This window comes from Nuphar pumila, chromosome 8 (genome assembly GCF_984573655.1).
Source record: "Nuphar pumila chromosome 8, dmNupPumi1.hap1.1, whole genome shotgun sequence".
Classification (NCBI taxonomy): domain Eukaryota; kingdom Viridiplantae; phylum Streptophyta; class Magnoliopsida; order Nymphaeales; family Nymphaeaceae; genus Nuphar; species Nuphar pumila.
The window spans coordinates 6,075,436-6,094,718 of record NC_143256.1 but is presented as its reverse complement, the minus strand read 5'-3'; the positions used below and the strand labels follow the sequence as shown (position 1 = coordinate 6,094,718).

The 19,283-nt window shown below is 35.8% G+C and overlaps 1 protein-coding gene across 1 annotated transcript; it reads right to left on the bottom strand.

Annotated features, from left to right (window-relative positions):
• Positions 1-540: 540 nt before the first annotated feature.
• Positions 541-5,602, bottom strand: LOC149829505 (SPX domain-containing protein 1-like). The gene is made up of 3 exons (XM_090015563.1): positions 5,219-5,602; positions 4,161-4,287; positions 541-1,240 (listed from the first exon to the last, which is right to left on the bottom strand). Exons 1-3 carry the CDS (start codon positions 5,513-5,515, stop codon positions 795-797), a joined length of 870 nt encoding a protein of 289 aa, XP_089871689.1. The 5' UTR covers positions 5,516-5,602; the 3' UTR covers positions 541-794.
• Positions 5,603-19,283: the final 13,681 nt, after the last annotated feature.

The following is a 19,283-nucleotide window of genomic DNA, read 5'->3' as shown; positions in this document are numbered from 1 at the left end:
AGTGCATTCAAAAAGGTTTCTTAGAGTTGGCGTTCACATAAACATCATGGGATGTTTACCGATGCCGCTACAATGTGTATGACATTCTGATGCTTCCCTGAGCATGTTCTATTTACATCCAAGAAAAACGGTGAGTTTCCCTGTTAGGGTACCTAGCAAGTCTCCTCAAAATTCCAAACCTTAAAGTTTTGCCATATCTTACCAAGTCATCATCAAGGCCACCAAGATTTGATCACAAAGACAACAAAGTGGTTTCATGGTAACCCGAGTGACAGCAGAGGCTTTCAGCTTGTAACTTATTCCCAGCCAAGTACTAAACTCACTCAAACCATGTTTACCAGAAATGAATCAAGTCAAGTGAAGCTAAGCAGAGGCAACCTCATGATTCACTCCTCCATACCACAAGAAAGGACTTGTAGGACTTGAACCATGCCTTTAGCCACCAACAGGAAGTTACATAATTCAGAAGTTGCCAAACTAAGACAAATCTTAGCCCTCAAAGTTGCCAAATCCCAATTTGACAAACCAATTTCCAAAGTCTTGCCCCAAAAATTCTACTAGGAATAAAAGCTAGAGACACTTACATAGATGGTAGAAGATTTACAAGCCAAATAAGATGTGATTGCTCATTATCATACAAAATAAAAAAGAAAAAGAAAAGACGGTTTGAGAGTTTCAAAATACATCCTTGAATGGTCATTTTTCTTCCTTTTTGTTAGAACCGTGGCTGATAACTTTCAATCATCTGGATTAAACTAATGTACAACATATTAAAGTTTCACTGTTTTCATATTCTACTTTGATACTTTGATCTGTTCAAGATGAGGTATCTTACTCCAACTTTCCTCTGCCCCTGTAGTCTGTATTGGAGGCAAGGAGAAAACACTAACAGTAGAACTACCACTTCTGATTTCTTTCAAAACCCGCAATGCTGATATCGTGCTCTTCATGTAAAAGCTCTCCATGTGCTCTATCTCTTCTAGCTCTGGGGCTTCTTTCAACATAGGTTTGCTGCTCCCTGTTTTCCTATCATCAGGCTCAGCTTCACAACCTTCTGTGGTGCCTGAAATAGTTGGCCCATCTACTGTAAAAATCTGATCAAGCATTCTCTCACACTCTTTCACAAGCTTATAGAGGAGATCAGTGCTAAAAAATGGTTGCTGTAAGACCCTCTGAATGAAGGGCAACCGCATGGGAGCACCTGTGCGTTTATCATATTTCTTTAGGATCTTCACCAGCCCTACAGATCCATACAAAGTAGACAATATTAAGAACAAGAAAATCAGCTTGAAGATTCATCTTGAATATATAAAAGAATGTGATAAGGAAAGCAAGCTTCAGCTGGTTGGCAGAATAACTGCATCACTAATGGCTATGACAGTCATCCAGTCTTACTGGGTTGTCCAAGTAAGAAACAGGATGGAATTATCTTGTCCCATGAAAGACTTGGGCAACTTGGCCCACTCAAAGCCAAACTGACCAGTTTTACCTAATTCACATGCAGTGAGTCCTTCAGTGATGTATCTAGTACAAATTCTAACAATGAAGCATGCGATCTCATATACTTCACTCGCCCACAAGTGCTGGGATATGATGGCAAAATTTTCTCTCACAGCTCACGCCAACAAGTACTTATATATGATAGCAAAGCTCTCTCTCTCTCTCTCTCTCTCTCTCTCTCTCTCTCTCTCTCTCTCTCTCTCTGTGAAGGATTTAGATCAGAGTTACCGGAAGCTTCTTAGATAGGTGGGAAGCTCGCTTCGGAAGCACGATACTCCACGCTTCCGAAACTTGATGAGAACCTCAATTCCCCCACGCTTCTATGCTTTCCACATGCTTCACCTATTCTTCTTATATGATCTCCTACTCAACTTTTCATGTTTTTTTATGTGTTTTCTCTCACTCTTCTCACTCACTTTCATGTGTTTTCTCTAAATTGGTAGTCATCATTTTTAGATTTTGTTAAAATTTTAATTCTTACATTAAAAAAATCATGAAATTTAATATTAGTCACTTTATTTTAGTTTTTTATTGTGTGTTTCATTTTGATTCTCATACAATTCTTATATTTCTTTTATAATATTCCTCGCTTCCCACTTCCTATACATTTTAAAATACATCGCTTCTCGCTTTCCGTATCATTTCCGCTTTCGCTTCCTAGTCTGGCAACCTTGATTTAGATACATCGCATGCATGAATCCACATGTGTGTGCATCAATTTATGAATATGAACCATGTCAATAAAGGCATCGCCAACACATCTTGTTGCCACATAGACGATATCTTTATCAAATGAGTTTTAAAATAAGTTAATTGTATTTAAAAATCTTGCCATCTTTTTGAAAAGCAGAAAAAGTAAACAATAATTAAATAAATTTTAAAACCTATTAATAATAATATGATAAATATATGATAGCTATATCTTCAATTTGTTGTGATGCTTTGCCTTCTATTCTCCTTGAAAAAAAATTACAAATGCAAAAATCTGAAAATATCATGATATTCAGCGACAGTGAAATGAACAGTTGCAAAATACTTTTTTGTTGAATAAAAAAATTAAAAAATCCATGTCCTTGTGTCCTATTTTTTAAAGAATTTTCAAACTTGTGAGTTGAAGTTGCATCACATGTCTTCGAGTCAACGCATAGGTGATCAGAAAAAAAGGTCAAACCAGATCCAGGGAATTCAAATACACCCCAAGTGTCTGTTAACTTGAACTAGGCAGATGAAAAACATTGATTATGTGTTTGAGAATATTGGTGTTTGAAATGTTGGCATCTATGTCACAAATATGAAATATCACAATATTTTTAAAAGATCACATAGAACAGGTGATCCATAAAAAACAAAAAGTGGTGATTAATTTGCAAATTTATTAAAATATATTTTTATTTTATGGTTAAAATGAAATATCATTAAGAAAACATGATACTATCATTTTATTGCAATTTTTAAAACAGAAAATTAATTTTCTTTCAATTTTATTAAATTTTAATATGTTATTCTTATATCTATTTAATTTGTTTGTTTGCCTTGACAAGCTTTGTTTCATAAAAACATGAGAAATTTGAAATTTTTTACAATCTCTATGATAAGCATCTGGCTGACAAACTGCCCCTTTTTCGACTTCTATCACTATTCTTGACACTCCGGGTTCATTGTTGTCTCAATTCTTTCTTTCTTTCTTCTTTTTTATGTCAAGCACTCCCCCAACTATAATAGCTTTGGTTAGATAATTTCAAGGGTTTGTTGGACATGTCAAATACAAGAGCTTCGAAGCATGTGATGCACAACTTTCTGTAATTGAAAAGATAAACAGACTTTTTATGTCATGATTATCTAAAAGAAACTTTTTGAGTTTGTGCACATTCGAGGGTCAAATGAGATAGCTGGGGGCTCTAAGGGTCGAATCCCAAGACATTTATTCCCTAACTTGCATATGGGAATAAAAAAAAAAGGTCGGGCACATGCAACCAAGCGAATCACATCATGTAGATCCATAATATTTAACCAATCACATGTCAAACATTAATACGCCACAATCAATACTTCATTCCTTGTTTGAAGGAACAAAGGGAAAAAAATCCTAATTCCTTGTGTAAAGTAGGAAAAAGAAAGGAAATTTATCTCTAATTCACCGTGCAATAGAGCTTTCGAATGGATTTTGCTAGTAAACACATTGTTGTTATTTTATACGACACGTATTGTATTATTCTATATAAAAGAAAATACAAGATAAACATCATTTATCATCACTAATATAAAGCTGTATGTACATGACTTCAGCAAGAAAATGACTGGACAACTATCCTCAGTAAATTTTTGAGGCACTTATCCTACGTGCATTCTCATGCAACCTCAAAATATATAGAAATAACAAAGCCAGATCATCATCTTCAACTAAAGATATAGCATAAATTAGGCGCATTACTGATGACAATCTTAACTACCAGGGTATATTGGCTTGAAGCTTCACACACATGTGCTTAATTGTGAACAATTTCTAACAATATCAACCTCAAAAAAACAGCAGGATGCTGCAGAAAATTTCTATGATTTATCCATAATATTTTTTTCCTAAGTAGACGAATTTCCCGTAAGCCATAGTACATTTAATTTATCGCAGATGTCCAAATGAAAGCAAGGGAGAAGGGAAGGACCTGTATAATTGAGAGCACTGTAATTCTCCAAGAGGACCATTTCTCCATGAAAATCAACAATCTCTTTCCTCAATTTTATCATCTCTTCTTTTGAATCCTTTGCCTTCTCTGCTCTTTCTTGCAGCAACTTCACCATCACAACACAATAAAAGTAAAATAAAAAAGAGCCCAAAAAACTATTTTTATTGCACATATTTGTAAGAACTAGATGGACAACCAACCACTATTGGTTGATGACTTACCTACATAAACATACCATTGGTATTCATTTTTGTACTAGTTGATATCAACAAACATAAAACCAGCACCCCAAGGTGGGCAGGCATGATTTCTAAATGAAAATACAAAATTTTATAGACACCTTATCCCTGCACGCATCATTTCAAGATAAAACACATGGCTTCTTGCTAGTCTAAGCCCATCCCTTTTATGATTGGGAGGGATTTAACGTATTGTACCCTTGACTAGAACAGAAAAGCCTCATTCAAAGCAAAGCTTTCTATGATCTAGTGTGCTACAGATCATGCTTTAGATAATCCGGCAATATTGATACATGGGTGTGCCTCTGGCGCTGCCAACATGGCGACGTCAGTTGGCTTATTCCAGACCTATTTCAATATGGGGTCATGCTCGATTCAATCTGGATTGATTAGTAGGCCTCTATGGTGAATTACACGTGGCATCGTTTATGTGATTCTTGTTTCTCCATTCATTCGAATTTAACACCAAAAATCGCCTCATTCTTTCATGTCATCTCTCACTAATTCCCGGAAAGATATGGCTGCGGTCACTTTCCCATAAATCAGACCAACCCTAAAAATTCAACTAAAGCGGATCTACAGCATGCCCTTCTACCAAATCTGTAAAATTCACAAAATTTCAAAATCTTGGAATTCCTAATCGAAGATTCTCTACCATGTAAGGCAAGCCAGGGAATTCTACAGGAATCAAAGACGAAGATTTCACCCTTTCTCTGAACAAGCTAGGGTTTCCAGTTTCATCGAATTTCACGGAAATCAAAGAAAAGAACGACAACAACTTTGAGGGAGAACCGGTACCTTCTGGATAATGACGTATTCCTCCTCCTTCTCGACGAAGAAGGCGTTGAACTTCTCGAGCTCGAAATCGAGGAGGCGAACGAAGTCCTGCTCTTCCGGCGTCATCGCGGCCGCCTCGCTGCAACACGAACCTGGCTCCTCGGCCTCGTCGCAGAGCCTGGGCCTCTTGGCCCTGTCTCCTCCCTTGGGGTCGATCAGCTTGAGGCGCTTCTTGAGCTCCTTGTAGGACAGGAACTTGTCCCGCCACTCGGGCAGCGTCTCCTCGATCTGGTTGCCCAGGCTCTTCCCAAACTTCATCCTTCTTCTTCTTCTCCCTCTGCGATCTGAGATCGGACGGAATTGGGGAAATCCTGTCGCCGGAAAAAACGGCCGGTTCGTGGCCGAGAGCAGTGGTGGAACGGAGGAGGAAGACCGGGGTCGTGGATATATGGAGGGCGCGGCGGACAGGAATATGCGAATATGGCCAAAAAGAATATCTGGATTTTTATTCCCTTTTAGGCGGAGGGAGCTCGCCCAATCACGTGCTCTCATGCCCCCATTGAGATATTGCCACGTGGCAAAGGATCAGCCGTCGCTGACTGGCCTGTCTAATCTCTGCTTTTGATCTTGGTGGAGATTGTATGTCGACCAAGTGGTAAGTTTCAAAAATAAGCCCACTAAGGTATCTGTCTCAACGTAGCATTTATGGGGTTTGAGCCAAGGGTGCAACTTATTTTGCACTGGAAAAAGTTAACCGTTGCTTTGAATTTTTTTTGCCCAAAATGATAAAAAAAGTGCCTGAGTTTGACTATGTCTAGTGGGAGCATGGCCTAGTGCATTGAGTTAGCTTTTTTTTTTCTTTTTTCTTTTTTATTTTCTCCAGTTGGATTGATCGAGGAGTGAATCTGTGAAGCTGCTCTGAGCTGTCGATCCTGTGGGGAACATTTGAGTCCTATAATTGTTAGATCTTGACCGTTCGTCTTTGAGGTCAACGCGTCAAAATCTTGTACAAGGATGCAAATAAGCCATGTCAAAGGCCAGTCAAGATTCGTCGGCATCGGCATCGTAGACATTGACCTCCTAAGCTCAAGAGTTAGCCATGACTTGTTGGACATGAATGTAGCTTCACAAGGACCAACCTACTTAGGGCCCGTGGGCTAGGTCAGTTCAACTTAATGCTAAGGTTTACCTAGGGTATCTAAGTTTTACATGTGACCATCCCCTTACTTTGACTACAAAATATGTTCATCAGTGGGGTATGGAGTAGAGCTAGGGTAAAATGACCAAGTTTCTATTTCTAATGCAGTTTTAGCACATATTTAACCTTCAACTTTATATTTAGGGCTTTCATCATCGTGCAAAGTTGGTCATCATTGTATATTTTTATCCTTCCGTTCTAAATCTTTGACGAAATAAACAATTTTTTTTTTAAAGTATCGAATCAATAAAGCATTTTATTAAGAAAAGAAACGAAGGTGATATATGAATGAAATGGAGAATTTCCATATTTTAATTTAATGCATTGGAGAATATGACTCATTATAAAGATTTTTTATTACTATGAAAAGTATATAACTTCTTACTATATAATGGCATCAGATCTCATGTTAAAAGAGAAAAAAAAAATAAATAGAAAAAGAGAAGACAGAGCGCCCTTTTTTATAAGCTATTAAGGGGGCAAACATCTAACTGGAGCTGAAGGCTCAGGTTCGAATCCCTCTGCCACATGGGGCTTAAGAGATATCTGGTAGGGGTAGGGATGGCAGTGGACCGGGGGGAAAGCCCTGCCTCGCCCCGTTTGGACCGGGGATGAAGGGTATGAAACAGGGATGGAGGCGGGGACGAAGGTTAAAATCCATCCCCATTCGGGGATGGAGGAAGCGTTGAACATACACTTTTCCCTGCCTCATCCCCACCCCAACCCGACCCCGTCACTTTTCCCCGCAATATCCCCGCCCCGCCTCATCCCCGTTTGAACCGGGGATGGAGGACATGAAATGGGGATGAAGGCGGGGGTGGAGGTTAAAATCCATCCCCGGCGGGGATGGAGGTTCTAATCTTGAGGCGGGGCGGGGGTGGGGGTGGAGACCTTGTCCCCCGCCCCGCCCCACTGCCATCCCTAGGTAGGGGCCTGCCTAATCCCAGCTTGCCTTTAAAAAAAACACAAGTTCTAACTGGAGCAGCACGGACTCAATTTTTCTTTGTAATTTATGTCATCTTGGTTATTAAAAATAAACTTTTTTTTTGGTTTCTTGGAAAGATAGACCTTATCGCCGGATTCAATTGGTCCACTTCTCCTTGGTTTGTTCCATTGGTATATTCTCAGCATAAGAAATATGCGAGGCATCAGTCAATGAGAGTGAGAGATGTTGCTATAGTGCCCAGGTATGGTGATAAATAAGAAGACCCGATTAAGAACCGGGTCCGGATTTGAAGCTCAGATTAATACATGAACCCGATACCATACCCAAAAATTGAGATCTGGTTCCGAACCAAACCCGACCTGTTGATACCCCTACTCGCACAACCTATCATTAATTATTAATTAAAGCCTTAAAAGAAGAGCAAAGAGGTGCATATTTAGTTCTCCCTTTTGACTATTATTCAAAATATTTTGCTGTCAATAGTATCCAATTCCAGTGTTTGGGATATGGAGAACCTCGAGTAGTGAAGGGAATTAAATACATGATGTTTACAATTGCAAGCAGAAAAATACAAGGAGAGTCAAAATCATAGCAGTTAGAACCCAACTAGTGAAGGACGTTTGGCTTGTTAGGCTACTCAAGGTCTTCTTAGTTGGTAAGGTTGATACTGTACTTATCGAAAAAAAAATCAATTATTTTTTCTTAGTGAGAAAATGGGTGGGTCAGAGAAACCCAAGGGGGGGGGGGGGGGGGGGTCCCATTTGTGGGAGCCAAGAGAAAGATAAACATATGATCAGTGTGACAAATATCGCGAGATTTATGAAAAGCTCGCGATAATATCGCGAGAAATTGCCTGAAAGTTAATTTAAAAAGGCACTTTCTCATGAGATTTTCAAAATATCGCGAGATTTATGAAAAAATATAAAATACTGTGATTTAAACACGATATTTATGTTTTAAACAGATATTTATCGCAAAAAAAAATCATGTATTTTTATTTTTAAATAATTTTTATTAACATTTCTTAAAAAAAAGAAATTTAATTTTTTAAAATTATTTTTTATTGTCGAGATTTTGCCAAACACACACACACGAGATTTATGGATTTTTTTCAATTTCTCCCGAGTTTTTTGGAAAACGAGAAATTGCCGATAAAAACGTTTGTCACTGCGTATGATATCTAATATGGAACTGCAGGGAAGGAGGATAGGTGCCTAGGCCCTAGACTGAGGCATTTATTAGGGATATAAGAACTAAAACCCCAAATGATACGATAGGAGGGAGGATCTCTGGTGCAATGTGATTGCATAACGTTGCAAGTTAAAATCCCAATGTTACAATTGTATAACAGGTAAGGATGGGCCTAATTAGGGGTGGCAATCGGGTCGGTTTGGCGGGTCGACCCGATGGGTTGGCGGGTCAGTATACCTCAACCTGAACCTGACCCGTTTATTAAATGGGTCGGCTGTGGCAAACACGAACCCAACCCGTTTATTAAACGGGTAAGCCGACACGACCCGCCAACCTGTTTAATAAACGGGTTGGCGGGCGAGTTGACGGGTCGGGTTGGTGGGTTGACCCATCCGCCTAACCCGTTTATTAAACGGGTTGGCGGGTTGGCATACCCCTAACAAGAATCTGACCCGTTTAATAAATGGGTTAGGCGGGTCGACCTGTTTATTAAACAGGTTAGTTTAAGCCCAACCCAAACCCACCTAAGAGGCGGGTTAGCGGGTGGTGTCAGGTTTTGCCACCCCTAGGCCTAATCCCAGCTTTCTCTCTGTCTAAAAAAAATGTTGGTGCACATGACACAGCCTGTCAGCTGTGGGGTCCAATAGATGATGGGTGGCCAGCAGCACACTTAAAGTGTGCAATCACATTTCCCATGTCATGATAAGTCATGTTCTGGATTGGATTGGATCCCCTTACACATGCTGTCTTTTCCGAATACTGAAAAAGTGGAGACCAAGTTGGATCGGCTTTGCAGAACTTTTCTTTTGGGGAGGGTCCAATCCAACTAAAGCTTTAGTGGGTGGCGGTTTGCACATGAATCTATCGCTCATGACCGCCTTTACCAAGGTTGGAAATGTGGACCAAATGCCTCTTGGAAAAGGGATCTGCTATTTGGAAGGGCTTTGCTATGGTATTCAAGTTCTTTAGGAGCATTAGTCATTGTGTTTCCTAGATATTAAGCAAGGATGGAAGCTTTACCACAACCTTTACTTACAAAACTTGCATCCAAGATGGAGTCGACTGGCTCTCGTCCAAAAAGCTTTGGCCAAGGGAGCATTCACCCAGGGCAATGTTTTTTGTTTGGTTGCTGCTAACGAGCAATATCAACATGTATGATCTGACTTTATCGGTAAGGGCAATATCAACATGTATGATCTGACTTTATCGGTAAGGGCTTGAGGATACCTTATACCTTTGTACTCTGTTGATCATTTTCAATATATTCTTTTCTCTATTACCTATGTTGGATCTTGGTAAGAATTCAGTGTGGTCAATGGGTTATACATGAAGTCTAATGACTCACTTGAGTAGTGGGTCATTGAGATATGAACTACCAGGATAGTCGTGACCCTACTTCACATTAGATTCTCAGCATATTTGAGAATCTAATGAGTTGGTTATGCCTGGGTAACGACTACCCAGGGGAGGATAAATATCTCAGCTCCGGCTTCTATAGGACATACAGAGAGAGAACTCGATAATCATATCAAAGAATCCTTCCTAAAGTAGGTTATTAATATCAATTGTTTTCTCTTCTTCTCTAGCTTTCACTGTGCACACCACGATCTTAATTCCTACAGTAGTATCAGAACTAAGTTTCAGTATGCACAGATCACTACTAAATTTAGCTTTAGGAGAGACCCCTGAAGCAACAACGCAGCCGAAGTGAGAGATGGCCGATCCCAGAAGAGCAGCCGGAGTACAGTGCTGCAAAAGAAAAATTATAACAGAAATCTGAGGGACTACCTCAGCCCGTTGGCAGTGCAGCTGGATGCCGATGACAGAAGCCAATGATGAGGGCAAATTTGGGGAAGGATAAATTAAAGGAGAAGCAGGGGTCTGGTTCTCTATGGAATAACGGGGTACTGCATGTCATCGTTGCAGTCATTGTTCATGGCACCGCAACCATTTTTCCGCCTCTGTATCGACGTTGAACCTGTGGCTGGACAACTACAACGCGATGATGAAAGCGTTCATTGCTTCCATTTTTTTCGCTTTACCCGCTGGTGCGATTTTTGCAAACGGTTATTTTAAAACAAGAACTGCACACCAAATAATAAATTTAAAACTAGTCATTGCACTCGTGTAGAGTGGCAAGTCCGATCGTCTCCTCAGGGAACGGGAAATAAAGCATACTATTTCACTTAAAAACTTCACTTTATTAATATTTCAAAAAAAATTAAAAGAATTACACTATCTCTTTAATTACAATGCGACAAAAGTAAATATGATTAAAATGAAAGCAAATCCTAAATTAAGCTCAGGACTTTCTCTCTTCGAGCTTAAGTAAATAGGTAATGATAGATATACTCCTCTTCAAAGAAGCAACATCTAAGAGAAAATACCTGCAAACAAAATATACAATTATACTTATACTAGCAAGACCATTATCAAAATAACAAAAAGCTCATGGGACTAACAGTTAAAAACTCAAACAAATTAATTCTTACTAAATTCGAGAACGACAGAAAATCAATAAATAATCAACAATAAATCTATCTAATTTAACACTACTAAAAAAATTAAAACAAAAACAAGAAGATTATATTAACGGTAACAACCAAAAAGAAAACTAAATAAAGACACCTTTGTTTTTCTTGATGAAAAACAACGCACACACACACCATACCTAACTAAAACTAATATATCGAATAATACAAAGCAACACCTGAAAATAATAAAAGAAACTAAACTATTCTACCCAAATTGCAAATAAAGAAAACCCAAACTCGACAGGGCGTGTCAACTTTGGACAGAGGATGGGTAGGGTCAAAACATATCAGAATCTCCTTAAATTTGGCATAGACCTTACGAATATCCTCTAGTTACGTGTTCGCCTTGTCCCTAGTCGAAACTCTACAAAAATTCACATGAAATGATGCACTAAGACGCAAAATTCACTTTAACGATTTCTAATTCTAATGATAATATAATTAAAAATTAATTAAAACAATACAAATCAATCTAATTAAATACTAATCAGAATGAAGACTATTCCAAAATCAATTCTAAACAAAAAAAATCACTAACATGATAATGCAATGCTGGAAATTAATTAAAAATACAAGAAAAACTAAACTACATGCTAAATGATCTACCGCTAATTCAAGCAAACACTCGGCTAAAATCAACTAATTTAATCCTAAAAACGTAGATGAAAACATAATCTGACACAAACAGCAAGATGAAAATAAATTTAATCTAACTACTATTGAACTAAATTAATAAATGACCAAAATTAACTAGGACACGGTATACAGATTGACACTATTCAAGTAAATCTAATTTATCTAATTCTAATTAATCTAATCCGAATAATATTTCTAAAATACAAGAAAATAATTTAATTAACAAATTAACAATAAACAATACGTCTAATCGAATTAAATTTATTCTATGCCTAACTATAAACAGTGAGTTAAAAGACTTACCTCAAGGGTTGTCTGACGAATTTTAGGAAGAAGAGAGCAGTCTACCTTCCTTGAAAATATGTACCCACATTTTTCTCTTGTTGCACTTTGATATCTTCTTGTTGCACACGTCTCAAAGCCAAATCTATGAAGGGAGAGATCGATGAAGAAGAAAAGATGGCCGGCGATTGCTAGATGGGATTCTCGGCCGCCGGTCAATGAAGGTAATTGGCATTTTTACGTCAAATCTGATTTGAAGCTCCAAAAAAGTATACATGAAGCAATTATATACAAAATACAACAAGAAGAATAGAGAGAATGCAAAAAATATAAAGATTTACAAGAGAATCATGAAGAAAAACAAACAAGAAAAAAGAAAACAAGAAGAGAAACACGTGAAGAAGAAGATGGGAGAATAAAGAAACGGCTTCCAAGGCTACTGAATGAGTTTTAGGGTTGCTGTAGCTTTTTTTTATATGAAAATTTTCATCTATTCCCTAAAACAGCCCTTAGTTCAAGTTATTTTCAAGAACCACCTTCAACTTATTAAAATTTACAACTTACCTCTAGGTGTCATCTTTGAGGGTGATTTGGTCTTTTCTCACTTTGGATCTTCGGATCTTAGATGGGTTTGAGTATGAATCTGATCTAAGGTCCATGGTGAAGACTTTGGGTCAGATCTGGATCCAAATCTCCTCGAGGTGACGATTTTGAAAACAATATTTTTAAATAAAAAACTGCGCACCAAATAATAAATTTTAAACCAGTTCTTGCACTCGTTGCAGAGTAGCAAGTTGGATCATCTCCTCAGAGAATGAAACTTAGGCAAAACAATTCACTAAGCTTCACTTTATTAATAACTAGAAATGAAAAGAAAAATAGTCTTAATTACAAGCTAACTGAAAAACAAAAGGGACAGAAAGAATAAAAAATCTAACTAAACTCGGGCCCTCTAGCAAAATCCAGAGATCTTTATGACCATATTCTTTTACATCCACTTCAGCCCACCCTTCTTCTTATGCTGACACAGTATAGGGACCTGTAATATAAAAAGAAAATAAAAAGGGAACCTGCCCTATTCTAAACAATAAGCAAAGAAAAATATAGGGACTAAACTAAGAGAACTAAATTAAAAGGGATAATAAATATTAATGAAATTAACTAATTAATCTAAATTAAGAAATAAATAATCTAACTAATCAATCAAGAATTCAATAACTCAATGAAATTACAAGAATCAAGAATTTAACTAACTAATTTAACATTAATAACTAACACCTAGAAACAAGCAAACCGTATATCAAGAATTAAAGCTAACTAACTAACTCACTAAATGACAAAATGAAATAACAAACTAACTAATGAATAAAGAAACATGCTAACTAACCAACAAGAAAGTATTAACCGAATATGCACTTCAAGAATTAAACATTTAAAACTAACTTGCTAACTAATTAATAAATAAGAAACTAAGATGTTGTATGAATTGCAAAACTAAAATAATCTAACAAAATGTGGAAGAAAATAATGAAGAACTAACTATAATATTTAATCTAACTACTTAATCTAATTAAAACTAAAACAAACAAGAATCAGCTATGCATAATTTCACAAAACAAAAGCTATTTGACTACCAGACTGAAATCAAACTTAAAACTAACACGAATCCAATTAAAACTAAGCCTAACTGAATTAAAAACTAATATTAAGCTACAACAATTCCTAATTAACAAAATATTCTACCCTATACTAAAAAATGATAATTGAGAAAGAACGAAAATCAGATAAAATAACTCTAATTCTAATCTAATCTAATCTAATTTAATTGAACTAATCTAACTAATCTCATTAAACTAACACTACACTAATCTAATGACTGTGAAAATGAAATATGACATGAATTAAAAACTGCAATTAAAAATAAAATACAACTATCTAATTGACTAACAATTAATGATTTAATTAAAACAATAATTAATAAATAACTATTAATTATCTAACTAAGCATTAAAATTAAAAAAATTGGGATTAAATTAACATTAACTACTGATAAGGAACAGAAAAATAAAACTAAACTACTCGGCTGAATAAAAAAATTAAAATAACTAACTATTTATTTTACAGATTAATCTATTCTACTATTAATTAAATAAAAACTAATCTAGGCAATTAAAATAATTAAAAACGTGAATTAAATACTGAATAAACTAACCTAATACTAAAAATAAACAAAAAATAATCAGATCTAATTGATGCAAATTAAAAAAAGATTTAAAAAGATTATAAAACCCCTAAATCGGCTAATTTACTTTTCTAAAAAATTAAATCTACAACTACCGAATATTAAAAACTTAAATCTAAATTGAATATACACTAAATCTGAACCTAAACTAACTTAAAATCAGGAAAATACTGAAAAAGAATTAAACTATACCTAACGATTTGAATAAAAACCCAAAAATATGAAGACAAACACTAAAAATTGAAAACCCTAATTTTTCCTAATTTATTTTTTTGAAAAATCTAAATCTAAAACAAAAGAAAATTAGATTTACTCTAAAAATACTCTAAAATTAATCTAATCAAAGCAAAAATAAAAATAAGCTACACTACGAATCAATATATACAGTTTTTACAGATCATAACTTACCCGATGGGCCTTTTCGATTAAGTTCTTTGACTTGAACAAAAGAAGACTCGACCAAAACACCCAAAAAAAATTATCAGACCTCAGACCTAGACTCTAGATGGCAAATAATATCTAATATCAAAAACCCAAAGCAAAACAAAAAAGAAAATGACCAAGATTTATTTTCTTTATAAAAAATATAAAAATAAAAACCGAAAAGTAGAGAGGGGGAGGAAGGCACACCTCAAGGGCTTCCCGCCATTTTTGGGGGTAGAAAAGAGCGAACTTACACCTTGGTTTTTATGTTATATATGTCTTTTTCTTGATAGGATTTCGTTTTTGTTATATCACGCCTGAAATCCGTGTTAACAAAGGGGGAGATCAGTGTTGAAAGAAAGAGATCAGTCGGTTGCAAAGAGAGAGGTTCTCAACTGGCCGATCGTAGTGGTAGATTGTAATTCACACCAAATCTGAATTAAAAGCTTCAATCCATGTACTTACAACAAATACAAAAAGCAACAACGAAAAAGAAAAGGAAAAACAGTGTTCATTATGCAAATTGTATATTTGCTGTAATACCTAAAGACTAGATAAACAAACCAAAGCCTGTGATTCATAATCGAGAGAACTTTTGTGCAAGGGCAAACCAGATTGCAATCCCCTACTACTGCAGTAGCTGAGGTATACCACTTATGGGCAACCTCGACCTCCCTAACTCTGAGTGACTGGAGATCAAAGGTCACATTTGCTCCTTAATTCAAGTCAGTATGACATTTAGTTCAAACCTACATGTGATATCGTCACTTGGGGCTATACATTTTCACCCTCTCTAAGGTGAACCATGGTGAGAATGGGTTATATGGGTAGTTTCATCTTTATTAGGGTAGTTAGTATTTCATGTTCTCGCTTTATGAGGCAAATAGGCTCAATAGCCTTCATACTCCCCTTAGAGCAGTATACATGTCATGACATGGTTTTTTCCAACCCAATTCACGTGCTCTGGCGCCTTTAGCCCATATGAGCACCTCACCGGTGAAGGCGACAACAAGTATCTTTAATATGTAGATGTTTGCATGCAAAGTGAGACTTTCTCTCATAATGTGGGTCGCAACCCACCCAAGCTCACAAAAGAGCATCATCCAGCAGTGCATTTCAACAATTAGTTCATTTTTCAGACAATAGCCACACACAAGTCCAATGATGTTTATACATGCTTCAATGTGTCATATCATAGCATAACATTCAAATGCATATAAATGTATCTCTACAACATGCTATGTACTTTATTTATGTGTAGGCTTCATAGCCAATTCATGATGCAACAATTTATGTCAAAAACAAGAACATCATTATCACATGCTTTTATGCATCATATGCTACTTATGTAAGCTTATGCAATTTCTTTGAAACAAGCATAGCCTTAGAATTTCATATACAATTTGCATTTAACATGAACAATTGATGTCACATGATACTCGGCACTAGCATAGATATTTCGTATGCATTTTTGACATATTGCATTCATGTCAAGCATGAGCATAAGCTAAACATGATTATTTCATGCACAATGTCATATTGCATTTATCACAAGCATAGGCAAACATGATTATTCCATGTGCAATATCATATTGCATTTATCACAAGCATAAGCATAAGCATAGGAAAAACATGATTATTCTATGTGCAATGCCATATTGCATTTATCATAAGCATATGCAAAAGCATAGTTAAGTCATATTGCATTTGTCACAAGATAGTTTAGATGAATTTTCCCGAATTGTCATCATCATACATTTACGTGCATAAGCCTTCAGTAGCCTAGCTCACTACGCACCCAATATGAGGGTATTCCCATGATTCACGTGTGAAAGTTTTAACCTACACATAGATTTTTTAAGTATGCGCATAAGAGGGTTTTTGCTAAGTCATTTGCATATTATGTACATGCTAGCGTACTTAGTACTTAGACGAATAGGTAGACATACTACGTATGCCATGTTGTACCCATTCACAACCATAGGAATTATCTGTTGTAAACAACTTATTTTGAAACAGATTGAATCTTCCTCTTCTTTTCTTTTTCACAATTTTATTCTTCTTTTTGTTTTCTCTTTTTTTTTCTCTGTTGTTGTTGGGACTGGCGGCTAGTCGGCCCAGCTAGCTTGGACTAGGTCTGAGTAAGACCACTCGATCAGTCTTGGTTCGAACCTTGGTTGGACCGAGCCACTCGATCCATCCGGTTTGAACCGGCCCGATGCAGACCACCTGAACCAACTAGCTCGGTTCAGGGCTGGTCTTGGCCGACCCACCTGAATCAGGTCTGAACCACTCCACTGGTTCAAACCTGATCAGGTCTGATGCACAGACCAAACCTGGTCTGGACCGTGGCAGTGTCCGAACCGGGTCTGTCCAGTCGATTAACTATGAACACATTTTTTTTTTCAATAAGGCATCCTATGTATGGTTGTGACATTTGAGTCTTGGAAAAATCAGTGTTTTAAGCTTTCAAAAAAATAAGTTTCAAGAATTAAGAAGATTTGAAGAAACGTCTATATATATGCATATTATTATTTTTTTTTGAAATGAATATCTTTCCTACCACTAATATGTGAGACCAAATTTATGACTGATTTACCATGTTTATTCCTCAAAACTTAGATATTAAGTATGAAACACTTTTTGACGATGGATGGATTTGCAAAATAAATAAGACTTTAGGTGTTTATATCTTATCCATGAATCATTTTGAACTAAATAATCTAGCCATAAGGATCATTTTTCTTTTGTCAGAAAAATACAAATCTTAAACGTGAACATTATCATGATCACACAAGTTTTTCTAAAATGCTTAATACAAGGAAAAATTGCATATTCACTTATGAAAGTGTTGTAAAAATCTCATCAATAATAAGAATCTCATTTTTGAGCATGAATGTGTTAGAGGAAGGAAATATAATTTATGAGAAACACAACTCATTCCTTCAAGAATGATAAAACAACTAAACAACAAAAATGCAAATCACTTATCTTGATTTGAGTCATGGTTCGAAGTGATAAAACACCATTAGAGTTGGTGAACATCATTTTTGACAGTGGGTTTTTGTCAAATTCATGTGTGGGTCAAGAGAGTGAGCATATATGTGAAAATCATGGTTCAAACCATGAAAATTCCTTCTCTATAGAGTCAATAAAAGAGTTTGATACAAAGTTAAAATGCATAAAATGAAGATCAACTTGCCTCTTTTGTTTTTGCAAAGAAGCTTGAATCTGATTTAGACCTTGTTCTTTAACCACAAAATGGTATAGAATAGAGTTCCTCAAGGGCACCTTACACTACACTTAAGTGGAAGAAGAGAGAGAGGGCTCTTGAATGTTTCTCTTCTACTTTTTGGGATCCAAGTGGAATCCTATTGGCTACAATTACCAAGGTGGGAACTAGGCCAAAATTGCCCCTTCCTTGGTTAGTTTCTAGTTGGTTTCATTCCAACTAGTTCTAACTACTTAGTTACCTTTTTGACATATTTTATTATTTGTTAGTTTCACTTTTTCTTGATATTACTTTAAGGAACCTCAATTTATGAAATTTTCATATTGGTTCTTATTTTATTTTTAGAAATTATAAATCATAAAATTTTTACTTTGGATCTTCTAGTTAGATCTAATCACAATTGGATCCGGTCCAAATCCAAATTAGATCCAAACTTTAAAATAATTCTTTAATAGAATTTCCTTAATTTAAATTCATAGTTTAATGAATAATTCAAATATAATTATTCACTTAAGGTTAATTAGACATAGTTTCTAATTAATTGTGATTAATCAATAAACAAACACTAGTTTAATTATTCTAACTAATTAATATTTTAATTCATAGTTCTAAAAATATGAATAAATCTTAATTAGCCAAGATAAATATTAAATCAATATTTTCACAACTTAAATTTTTCACATCAAAATTCCTCTTTATTTTGATTAAGATTTCAAATTTTTTGTGGTTCTTACACTTTAAAGATCTACATTCTATGATATAAGATATATTATTTAATATAACTAATGAGTTTATTTCAGTGAAGTTGGGACAAGCTTTCGTTATTGGTGTGTGGCTTGCCAAACCTATTTCATGAATTTGAATGAGCTCTTTATGAGTCGAACAAAAGTCAAGCTACAAGCAATATGTCTCAATTTCTAGTCCAAATTGGGTGTAGGTTTGTATTCATGTCATTATCTAAACAAATATTAATAAATAATGGAGGTCTGACCGCCAAAAGGTAATAATGGTATACATACATATCTATCTATCTATGTATATATATAGGGTTGTGTTAAATTTGAGAGTTAGAAAAGAATAACTTATCGGGATTGGCGAAATCCTTTTTGAAATGTATGAGAATGTTGTTTGCAAGTCTTGATTGTCCTTTGCCCGAGAGAAAGGTAAGTTCAAAATAGGTTTTTCAATCATTGTAGCTTGAATTACACCACTGCGGATTCTGGTATGTTAATACGATGAAAATGTGTATAAGCATAATCAAAAGAATAAATAAAATTGAAATAAACTGATTAAAGATTTGAAAAATACCTTTTTTGGACTTGAGGGTCCGTTTAGCTTTTATTGTCCTTTTCGTTCATCAGTACCTCCATGTAGGATCAAGGGTTTCTCAATGGCATTAGGA